This window comes from Centruroides vittatus, unplaced genomic scaffold (assembly GCF_030686945.1).
Source record: "Centruroides vittatus isolate TY-2023 unplaced genomic scaffold, ASM3068694v2 contig_13, whole genome shotgun sequence".
NCBI lineage: Eukaryota > Metazoa > Arthropoda > Arachnida > Scorpiones > Buthidae > Centruroides > Centruroides vittatus.
Window position 1 is genome coordinate 671,679 of NW_027120828.1, and position 13,029 is coordinate 684,707.

The following is a 13,029-nucleotide window of genomic DNA, read 5'->3' on the forward strand; positions in this document are numbered from 1 at the left end:
TTTCTACGAAGGCTGTTTCTTTTTCAACCTCAGATGGTCCATAAAACAAAGACAAATGTAAATAACAAAATGAATTTATTACCAAAAGTTAGGTACAAACATGGTTACTTTTCGACATAATCACCATGAAAATTCAGGCATTTGTCATATCTGTGGATGAGCTTTTCCATCAACTCTTCATAGAATGTTACTGCCAGTGAATTGAGATGGCCTTAATGACATTGTTTTGAAGATCATTATTAGTCTCAAACCTTTGTCCTCCTAGCCACGTTTTCAGTTCAGGAAAGAAGTGGAAGAGGAGAAAAGGCTGTTTTGGCTTGTTTTGACACTTCATACTGTGCTGATGTAAATATGTTTGATATTTTATCAACATGCTAAGACATTTGAAAATTTTTTAAGCAAGAAATGATTTCTGACACACAACAAAGAATCTTTCCATATGTTTTAAATGTTTAGAATCCAAACTCATGTATATACTTTTTTTGCAATTCTGTATTAATTTTACTCATATTGAATAAACCAAACTTGATATAATGTAATCTTTTCTATTCATGTTTCATATTCAAAGGCTCAGTAGAATATTTCTCACATAAAGTGTACATGCACTTATTTAGTCCCAAAAATGGTCAAATCTGAAAATTATGCAGTAAAAGTCATAAATGTATATTCTATATGCATTATCAGACAACTTTCATTTGATCTACTTGAACCCGAATTGTTGTTTTTTTTTTATCAAGGTTTCAATATCATAGCACTTAGGAAAAAACATGCATGTGCATACAAATTTAGTCCTTAGTTACATGACAAATTATAACATTAGAATGAATGGATTGATAATTATTGTTGCCATATCTTTACTTCACAGACTGCACTATTGTCATATATAATCTGTTATATTCAATGTATTTCTGATGCATTGCTGATTGTTGCATCATCTATAAAAATGCATTAAATGTACAGTACATTCCACCATAACAATGCTCAAAGTTACTTGCTACTATTACAAACAAATTTCAAAATGCTATTTCAAATTGAAACAGTAGTCCATCACTGGTTTAATATGTAAACTTAAATGATTAACAGGAAAGTCAAGTAGGTTTACTTTCCTGTCAATCATTTAAGTTTACATATTACTTCTAACATGTTTATTTATGAAGAACTGGTAAGTTTAAAATATAGAGCCAACATTATACAACAGACACAGTAAAATTTTAAACATAACATAAAACACATAATAGATAAGTATCTCACATAAGGTGTAAAATTAATTTTTTAAGCCTAGATTTGTGGGATAAGCAACACATACTTTCTTCAAACCGCACTGAACTTAGTACTCTATGAGTGGAAAGAAATCCTATTTTTGCCATCATCACCTCTTTTATATTATAATAAAAGAAATTTTTAAAAAAGTATAGTTATTTAATATTGTAAATACCAATTCAAGCTTTATCTCTATACATATATATTTGAAATTTTTTATGCATTTATAACAAATACTTACCATATAATCATTAAAAGCTGTAGTATCTCTATCAATAATGGTAAGTAGTTCTTTCATGGTGTAATGCAATATAGGAATTAAGCGCCGCATCTGTACATCATACATTTCCCACTGTCTCTTACCATAAGTCATCTGTCCAACCATTGCACCTAAAGCAGCACCCTGAAAAATTCATGCCGTTTTTACTGTCAACAACAAATTTTATGATTATATAATTATACTTAGAAAATATTTTAAGTACCGTATTTACTCGCATATAAGACAATCTTGCATATAGGATGAGGTGTGACTTTAGAGATCAAAATAAAAAAAATTAAATTTATTAATACAGTTCCAATTTTTATTTAGTTTAATCACAAATGAAATATTTTAAAATGCATGTATCATAAGGCAAACATGGCTGTTTGCCTTATAATGAATGAAAAACAAAACCAAACATTATAATGCGCACGACCAGAAAAAGTTTATTTTCAATTATTTAGAATGTGCTAATATTCATTAAAAACAACAATTTAACTAATATGAAATAACTACATTTATAATCATTGCTAAGTCGCCTGTATTTCGTTAATGATTTTAGAAATAACGAGGAACTATTTTCTGCGGACGAATGAAATGCATCGAGGTTTTAATTGATGGATGTAGGATTAAACCAATAAACAAAGGAGGTGTGTCTTAATTTGTTTACAGTAGGTGCCAACTTATAATAAATAGACTGTAAACCTATAATGGCGGCATAAACTATACATGGTTTACAGAAATTATTACAAAAACACTTTGGGTTTTAGACCAAATAATCACAATTTCAAAAAAAAAATTTAAAAATTTTATTTGGAACTGGGGTATAAGGACTGGCACCAGTACAACGTACTTGGTAAGAATGAACTCGAAAGGGAGCCAAAGACTGTGGGGATGTATTGAAGTGTTGCCAGGTTGGCCACAACACAAAGAATCCTTCCCTCACGCATATAGGACAACCTAGGTTTTTGAACTGGTGAAAAATGAATGAAAACCTCGTCTTATACGCAAGTAAATATGGTATATTTTTTGCTTTTAGGGCTTTAAATAATCAAAATATTTTTTTGATAAACATAAATTCTGTACATTCGATGAAACAATCAAAACATACACTAAAGATTACATTTTATCATATTTGATCAAAATTTATTTTGTATTTTTATAGTTATAATAAACATAAAAACGAAATGAATTTCTGAACTATTTGTTATGAAACTCTTCAAAACTTCATTCCTTGTTTTGTTATTGATATATATCAAGTTTACTAACTACAATAGAATCCACTTTTTGTAATTTAAGATATTGTTATTAGAATCATACACTTATAAAACTTTGCTTATTGTAATAATAGTTTTGCTCATTGTCATCATTATCTTTCAGATAGACAGGCATTTTTAAGCTGTATTTTTATGTTATCTGATTTAACAGTTTCAGTTGTCATTTATCAATTTTTAACAATCTCTTTAATTCTGAAACACTAATTACACTAAACTATTATTTTCCCACAGTATAATAGTTTAAATTAATAGCATTTCTTACTTTAATCGTACAGCAGCTAGCTACTGAGAAACAAGCAAAAAACAATGAATGAATGAAAATTCGTAATAAAAATTTATTACACACAATAAATTTTTATAAGTTAACATTTTTTAAATTGTTTTAACATGGCGTTTTAACCAGGGCTGTGGAGTCTGAGTTGGAGTCGTGGAGTTTTGGTATTTTAGCCGGAGTTGGAGTCATCAAAAATTCCCCCGACTCTGACTTCTTTTCACTTTCCCAACTTGTTATGTATATAAAAAATGAAAAAGTATTTCAATCGTGCCACTATTGACTCTCTGAGTTTTTTTGCAAATCTATACATTTGGAGATCTCTCAAACCCAAAAAATGTCAAATAAAGGGAAAAATTCGCATGTCTACACGCGTATGTTGGCGTCTAATTTGTTTAATTTTTTTATTCTGCTCTGAACTATTAACAATATCTCAGAATGAGTAAAATTTAAGAAACAAAATTTGGCACAGTAGCATGTGTATAAAGGGCATTAATGCTCTTAAATTTTGGTTCTTTATTAAAGGTCGACAGGGTAGAGACATAGAAGGGGTCATGTGTCATATCTCCAGTGTGGTCAGACTTAATGAATATTTTACACGTTATTAGCATTCACAATGTTATAATATAATCAAGATGGGTTAATAATAATAATAATAATACCGTAATAATGATGATAAGCTCAGAGTTCAAACGGTTAAGAGTTGAAATTTGGTACACAGTTAGGATACATCATAAGAATGTACACTGAGAAGGAATTTTCCGAAATTTCTCTCGCGCGGGGAAGAGGGAGAGGGTTAAGGATTAACCCGACGAACTCCGTTTCTACCGTGCTATTTTAGATGCGGTATTTTGCGTTTTTGTGAAAAATCGAACATACTTTCAGACCCAGCTAAAAATTCTCTAATTAGTCTCGGAAGAGGGAGGACCTAATTCTTGCACCCAGTGAAAACGGGTAAAATCGGCTATAATCTAAATATCTTAATCTTCGTTATTGTTACTTTTTGCATGTGCAACATCTGGCTCATCTGCTAGTTTTTTTATATTTTTTTATAAAACTCGTCTCTACCTTCATAATTAAGCTTGAGTTCTAATATGAGAACAGACAGAAAAGGAAATCTTACAATTTGAAGATGATATTTATTATGCACTGGAAAAAATAAATCACATTGACCACTGTTCAAGTTTGGATGTTAAAACGGCAATACTGCACTATCCAGACATTATCCAAAATACAACATTGATTGTCACAGCATTGTCACCAACCAAGTTTCGGTAGAGCGTTTATTTTCCGCTCTTAAAATTATTAAATATGATTTAAGAACTTCAGTAAATGCTGACTTAATAGAAGTGATTTTTTTTGTAAGGAGTAATTAAGTTTATAACAGAGATGAAAGATAATAAGTTAATCAACATGGCAAAATAAGCAACCTCTTTTTTACCAGTCTAAATGTTATATTTCTCATTCTTGACGTAGTTTAATATATCTGTATCTATATATATAACCCATTCAACAGGTGTCCGTCCTTCCTTCCGTCCGTCCCGTAACCGTTTGATAACCGACACTAGAGGCGCCCCTATCGTGTGTCATATTTCAAACATTCAAATTAAATTAACAATTTTAATCATTATTTAAATTAACAATATAAATTATTATTATTCATTTGGCCAATACATTATTATTTGGTCAATATAACAATATAAATAATTCAGTATATTTGTAATAGGAATTTATTACTGTCACGGAATGCCTGTAATGTTCACTAGGGGGCGAATAACGAAAAATCAGATAGATTTGAACCGCTACGATAAAACGATAAGTGAAATAGTTAAGCTAATATCTATATATATAACCCATTGAATGCGTGCCTGTCCGACCGTCCGTCCAAGTAACGGTATGCCAAAAACGGGCACTAGAGGTGCCCCTATCGTGTATTATATTTCAAACATTTAAATTAACAATATAAATTATTATTTAAATTAACACCAACTAGGGGCACCCTAGCAAATGTTACCAGTGAAGGTAAATAAACAAATTAAACTATTTTAAAGTATTTATAGAATGTTTAATAACACTAAATAATGATTTTTAATTATCATAAAATTTGTAATGAACGCCCATTAGGGGGTGTCCTGGGCTCCTAGTACTTATATATTACCCAATATACTCATATATTATGTACTGTACAACATTTTTATTAAACTAATTTGTTTGTATAAGAATGTATTTACTATTTTTATTCATACACGCTTACCAAATACCAATGCCATCATCAAACAAGTCAATAAATGTGAACTTATATATTCAGTAGATGTGTCAAATTTTAATGTTTAATTAATTTTTTAAAATAGTTTTATTTTGTATTTTTTTTAAAATAATCAGAATCGTTGTCATTATTACTTTCCCTGCTGTTATACAGTAAGGCCTATAACAAAGGAAAAGAATGACGATCAGTCAAAAAATGATTTTCTCAGATTTTTACGCTTTTGGACTCGGGAAGCCTTGAAATGTAGAGAAGTGCAAAAGCATTCGGGGTTTTTCTATACGTATGGATGTTAGAATGTGTACCAACCGATTTAGTTCAACCATTTTCAAGCTTAATAACTCCTGTGTTAAACCATCCAACTCCAATTCAAAATCATGCCTCCCATACAGTCTAACATTCATACATACAGAAAAAAAAAAGAAAACCGAATCTTTTGCAAATCTCGACATTTCGAGGTGCCCTGAGTCCAAAAATGCAAAAATTTAGGAAGCGATCATTTTTTGAACTATCGCTACACTTTTCCTCTGTTATATATAACAATAGAAAAGTAAAAATTATCGTATTGACTCATTACTTAGAGGCATATTTTAGCTTTGGGAATAAAAAAGTTTCTACATTCTATCTTTATTAGAACTATATTTATTGATGCTAATATTCTGAGGTCACGTGATGATGTCAGAATTTTCAGGCCTACTTTATTAACAAGTCCGCCCTTGGTCGGAGTCGGAGTCGAATCGTAAGAAAAAGTCAGAGTTGTAGTCGTGTAAAAATCTACCAACTCCACAGCCCTGCTTTTAACCTTAAAATCTATAAAACTAAAATTTTCACTAATTGTAATCATATTTACTTATTCCTCTTAATTCTTTCAAAAATAATTACTTCTGGTATACATATATGATCACTAAAACTAAAGTTCTGTTTTAAAAAAAACATTTTAAAACTGTAGTATTAAAAACTGTTTTTGTTTTAAAAACAGTTTTTAATACTGCTATTTATTTAATTAATAAATATACACTGTCTTTCAGCATTAATTTAGTTTAATCCAAATGTATGCAAGTACTTTCAACATTTTACAAATGTCGTCTTCAGGTGAAATATAAAACAACATTTGTAAATTGTTGAAAATACTTACATACATTTGTATTAAACTAAATTAACATCAAAAGACTGTGTATTTATTAATTGTACTACTTTGGCATTGAGTGTGTTCATCAGTTTTATTACTATGTATTTATTTTTTCTTTCTAAATCTGTGTATTTCTATCGTAACATTTATAGTATTTTCCAAATCTTTTGTATGTCCCATCTACACTTTCTTCTCAATTTCTCATATTGTATTTACTGTTGGTAGCTAAATGACACCATGTTTTTGCTTTTCCTTTTCAAAATATTATCTTTAGCACTTCTCCATATCTTGTTTCATGACAACAACATAGTAGGGACAAAATTACCAAATGGCATTGTCCATTCAATTAAAAATAATCCCTGACAAAAGAAGGCATCCTATATCTTTGTCACTTTACATTGGCTCCAATTGGCCTGCTGCATTTGATGTGGCCAGTTAAATGGCCTGGTTTATTTCATTTGTTTTCATTGTGTCAGTTGCCAGACTTCTCATCTGAACATAGAATTTTTTTCATTCAGTAACTGCCAGTACAGTACACCAGCATATTCCAGCTGAAAAATAAAACTGCTCTTAATATTTATCACAGTTGATTATCATCATTAGTATAACTGAGTCCTAGAGTGTTTACAATTAGCAGATTTACTGTTTTTGCATATTTTACTTATCAAGTTAAAAGATAATGCTTAATTTTAAGCTATTTAAAATAAATCAAAACAAATAGCAAATCATTCAAATTTGACTAATTTTCCTGTATAAATTTAAACTTGAACAATACACTGTATACCAGAGGCAAAGCACATTAATTTACCATATGGGGAAGATAACAACTACTGAACAGTAATGCAATATTGTTCAAAAAATTTCAATCAGAAGTGAGCATTCAAAATAAACCAAATTAAAGGCTTTAATTAAATTTGATACATGCCAAACTGCTTGAAGACATTGCAGGAAAACTAGGCATTAACTATTAAAAGCTTCCTGGATCTCAAGATCATTTTGCAAAGAGAAAAATTGGTAAAGTGTTTTACCAAAAGGTTTCTGATATAAAGCTCCTGAAAAAACATTTCATATTTAACAGAAAGACATAATAAATATCAATATGAAACAAGCCCTTCTTTCCCCATGCAACAAAAGATGTCCTTTTTTGTGTAGAATTGTAATAAAAAATAGCTATTGGGTTGTTCGGAAAGTAATTTCGTTTTTTTATTACTAGAGGAATTAGATGTATTTTTACCAGCCAATTTTATTTTAAACCACATTTTCATTATATACTTCAACAGCTGACATTTTAAGGCTTATTTGTAAAAAATTTTGTTTGATTCTGTACAATTGTTTTTTTCGGTGACCCATCAAATATGGAAAATCGAAAACATCATTTTCGGCATATTTTGCTTTTTTATAACTAAAAATCAAAATGCTGTTCAAACAAGAAAAAAATTGTGGTACATGTTTGGAGAAAATGTGTTGAGAGAAAGACAGTGCCAAAACTGGTTTACAAAATTGTGTTCTGGCAATTTTAATATCGAAGATACACCACATTCTGGATGGCCATTTGAAGCCAATGAAAACAAAATAAAGATACTGATTGAAGCAATCTGCTGTATAACAACACGTGAAATCACTAACAAATTAAATCTGTTAAATTGAACCGTTTATTATTACTTAAAATGAATTGGTTTTGTTTCAAAGTTCGATATATGGGTTCCACATGTTATTAACGAGAGATGCTCTCTATGGTTGGATTTTAAAGAATTTTTTTTTGAGCTTTTACCAGACAATTTAACAATTGATTCGAAAGTGTACTGCCATCGAGTAAACAAATTGAGTAATATCATCAGACAGAAAAGGCCAGAATTGATCAACAAACAAAGTGTAGTGTTTTACCATGATAATGCCAAATTTCACACAAGTTTGGTAACTCGTCAGAAACTGTTATAGCTTAGATGGGATGTGTTATTACACCAACCATATTCGCCAGATCGGGCACACTCAGATTATTACTTGTTCCGGTCTATACAAATTTTTTTTTAACTGTAAGGCATTTACTTGAAATGACATTGTCAAAAATCACTTGGATCAGTTTTTTGTAAACAACGATCAAAATTTTTATGAATGTGAAATCATGCTACTACCAGAAACAATGACAACAGGTATTTGACCAAAGTGGTCAATATATAATTCAATAAAATATTCATTTATTATAAGAATATTGCATTTATTTTTCTATGGAAAAAACAAAATTACTTTCCGAACAACCCAATACTTTATGATAATCATCATCAAGTTGCTGAATAGCAATAAAGCATTTAAGTCCAATCTTCACAGATTCTGGTGGCAGTATAGGATAAAGACCAGTTGTGACTCTTGCATCTATATATTGTGCTGCATCTTGATTTGCATTTTGTTTATTAATAAAGCATAGCAAAATGATAATAATATAATTGTTTTTATCTTACTGAAAAGTAAATAAATTTCACACAATAAATTCTTTGAAAAAAATATTTTTCTTTTTTTATTTTGACATTAAAATTACTCTTTTTAAGAGAAATTTTATTTAAAATTTTAATACATGTGTGACAATCTCAAGGCATGAAACAAGAGTCTTTCCTTAAATTAGAAAGATTTCTTCCAACATTATTTAATCATTTGTGGAATTAAATAATTAACTTTTTGGAAAACAATAATTTTTGTTTTTGAACAAACGAAATGTACAAATTTTACACTTTCATGTGAAAATGATAGAAAAAGAAAAGAAAATTTCTTTCCAGTTATCAATTTTCCATGCAAGATCTTGCAGGTTGATGATACATCTGCAAGTGCAACTTATCTGTTGCATCCCCACATTGGAAAAACCTTAACACCTGATTGGAAGGGATTTGGGAATTAAAGGGCCAACCAGTTTCAAAGCTCTCATCATTCTCTCCTCTGAGGTCATCCTCCTCGCTACTCCGACACCCAAACAGACTAAGTCTGAAGACATCTGATGGTCTACAAGAGGTATTATCCACAAAATAATGTAAACTCTCTCTCAGTCTCTTAGAGATATAAGTAGTTAGATATTCGATAGAATTTGTTTAATATTAGAGTCAGAGAATCTGACCATAAGTTAAATTTATCTATGTATAATCTTTGATTCTTTCATACTAACAAACTTCTTGTTTTTGTTTAACTGGTTTCGAACTAACTTCTTTTGAAGGCCAGTCACCTTATTGACAAGTTTGCAACCATTCCCATAGAGTTTTAACTCATTCCCCAACCGAGAGTTAAGACGCAAAATTTATCTTAACTGGTATCCGGAGACAACAATCAGTAAGATCTTACGATCTTGTAACAATTTAAAATTTATAGCCATCCACCGACAAAGTGAGTGGGACTAATTGTCCTGATTTCGCAAACAGGCAAATTGAGTAAGAAATCCTGCACCATGGATTCTCATACATGTTAAAAAACCTCTCCCTAGAGAAAACTACAAAATGTTTTTTTTTTTCTTTTTATCAGAAATATTCTAACCACAGCCTTCTAATTCTTTTTATAATTTAAATAAAAATTTGCAAGCTGTTTCTTCAAAATAAAACTGAAATATGGCCTGTGAATTTCAAAAAATTTCAGATTTCTAGTCTGAAGTTAGTATTATCAATCACCATTACTCTTTAAAACTACGTAAAACTGTATGTATATATTTTTTCATTTTTAATTCTGTCCTGTGACACCAAAGAGGGCTTTTTTCACATCCATCATGGGTTTGGCCAGGTCAAAAATGCGATCAACTGAATGGTAACAGATGGAGCAACAAATCCTATCAACCGAACTGTGAAAACTGCCGAGTTGATCTGAAGTCAGGTCTAAGGCTGATGCCTTTGGTTTCAACTATTCAACAAATGCAATTTTGATACAACAGAATTGTAATGGATTTTTATATTTTTATGAATAATGAAAAGTTATGTTTTAAGATAAGTAGAATTCAGTAAATGTATACTGCCACTATTAGATAGAATCATCTTTTCTTGTTTTACAAAATCAAACTGCTAAATTTTACAGGGTTCCTACTCAAATTTTTGTTTTAAATTCCCTGACTTTTCCTGATCAACTTTGTACAAATTCCCTGACCCTCACGTCCTTCACAGTATGGCACATTAACAAAATAAAACATCACTTGACTTACTACGTGCACAAACTATTGCTTCTCCAACTTTTTAACTGGTTATTTTTGTAATTAACAGATATATTTTTTTTTATAATCAATGAATTAGTAAAATTAAAAATAAAATAAGAAAAACAAAATTGTGGCATGTCTTCTCTACATAAAACAAAAATGTTTTATTAAATAAAAATAATTTATCCTGTTAGTAACTCATAACTGTAAAACTTCATGGCTTTGAAAGCGCCATTAATTATTATTAAAAAATTCTGTATAATCCATGTACAAAAGTATAAGTTTATTAAATTTGTCTCTTAATAAATTTTTCAAACTTTATAAATTATTAATAAACTGGGAAAAAAGTTTCAGAAATCACAAATTGTTTTGTTATGTGATCAAAATTATTAAAATCAAACATGATAACATTAATTCAAATGGTATTATTTAAGTTATTTATCACTTTTGGTTCTTTATCATCATTTTTTTCATCAGTTCATTAACACCTGCCAAGAGATAAAAGATTTTTGAAATATTTTAACTCTCTATCAATGTTAGATTATTAAGAGTATTAAATTTTTCTCTCAAATTTATAATACTGCATAATTAATACAGCAGTTTTAAAATTTAAAAACAACAATTGATATTGTTGTATGCTTGTATATTTTGTGTGCTATAATTTTGGGAAAATTTTGTATACGTTTGGGTGAAGTTTTGGATCCTGAAAATATTCTGCACCCCCTTTTCATAAGTTGCATTGTACCATAATACTTGCCTGCAGACAGCTACACTTGGTCAGCTATACTGTCAGCAGACAAAATCAACAAAGCAACCAAGGAAACAAATTCCCTGACATTTTGACAATTTTTAACAAATACCCTTACTTTCAATGACTTTTTCTGAACAATAATGAAAATCCCTGACTTTCCAGGTGCATAGAACCCTGTTTTTAATGTGTAATACACAACATTTCATTTATAATTGATTCCCTAAATAAAGATGTGAGAAATTTTTTTGAGAAGAATTATAACAGAACTTACCATTGCAGCTACAGCACCAGCAATAGATCCACCACCAGGTGCAGGTGTTCTGGCAGCCACTGTACACACAAAATCTTTTACTGTCTTGTTTATTAATGATCCTGATTGTTGATCTGGAAGCATATATTCTATTATACGTTCTTTTGGAATGAACTGGTTAAGTGAATTCAGCCCAAGCCTATTTATGACCTAATTAAATATTTAAATTTTAAATAATTATTTAAAAAATTAAAACATTTACAATTAAGTTAAGTTTCTATAATAATTAAAATAATAATCCTTGAATTTGTAATAATAATATGAATAAAAAATTACATAAACAATTGAATAAAACTTCTAATTTACATTATATAAATGATTAAATTTTAATTTTTCTCATTTTAATTATACATATATTTTCCTACATATATTCTGAAACAAGAAAGAATTAAGTCATAAGACAAAACTTACTGTGTACAATACAGTTTTTAAACCTTTACTGACATACAGTTAGAAATAAGGGAATTGACCAAGAATTAGAAGCAGCAGAAATAAGAGTTTTCAGGAAAATTAGGAGTGTTAATAGATGGATCAGTGGCAAAATCATATTAAAAATGAAGACATAAGGAAAAACCTTAAGATAACAAATATTTAGTCAAAAGTAAGTGAGGCTAATCTGAGGTGCTTTAGCCATTTGGAAAGAATGGGAGAAGACTGACTGGCCAAACAGGTATTTGAAGCTAAAATCAAAGAAAAAAAACCAAAGAGATGACCTAGACGAAGATGGATTGATGGTGTTAAACAGGCTTTAGAGGAAAGGAATTTAACTTTGATCCAGGCAAAAAACTTGTCTGTTGATAGGAAAGTTTGGAAAAAAGTAGTGGATGGTAGTATGAAAGTTTGATTTTTTTCACCATGTTGACCAGTATACCCTCTGGGTATCAACAGGAATGAATGATGATGATAAAATGTTATTATTATATTAATAAATTTTTGTTATTTAATTTGAGTTAAGCACTTTTAAATACAAATTCATGAATGTTATTTATATTATGCTAATGTCAATTAAGGCAGTTTTTATTAATTAATTTGATTTAAATTCAATTGTGATGCATACTGAAAAATGGAAGTAGTATCTTATCTGCATGCACATTAAAATCTAATTTGAATATCATCATCGATAGTTCATGTTGTGACGTCTAATGATGCAAGGCAGTCTTGGTGCAGCTAACTTCTGAATCAGTAGTCCCATTAGTTGGGCCATCAACTTTCTTTAACACAGGAAGTATACGGAAGTCGGGAAGCTGACTGTCTGCGTCACTCTAATCTGTACCAGCTCTTGCTGAGTAGCTTGTTTGGCAATTGGAGCAAATATGGCATTCAAAATTTTGTTTGTAAACCAAACTGTTCAAAAAT

General features: G+C 29.8%; 1 protein-coding gene across 1 annotated transcript in view; it reads right to left on the reverse strand.

Annotated features, from left to right (window-relative positions):
* The window catches only part of LOC136989588 (formimidoyltransferase-cyclodeaminase-like), a 43,374-nt gene that overhangs the window by 9,219 nt on the left and 21,126 nt on the right, over positions 1-13,029 (reverse strand). Inside the window, exons 8-9 of the mRNA XM_067287807.1 lie at positions 11,635-11,823; positions 1,502-1,663 (exon numbers count right to left, since the gene is read on the reverse strand). Coding sequence (XP_067143908.1) covers positions 1,502-1,663; positions 11,635-11,823 — 351 coding nt within the window. The remainder of the gene's footprint in view (positions 1-1,501; positions 1,664-11,634; positions 11,824-13,029) is intronic.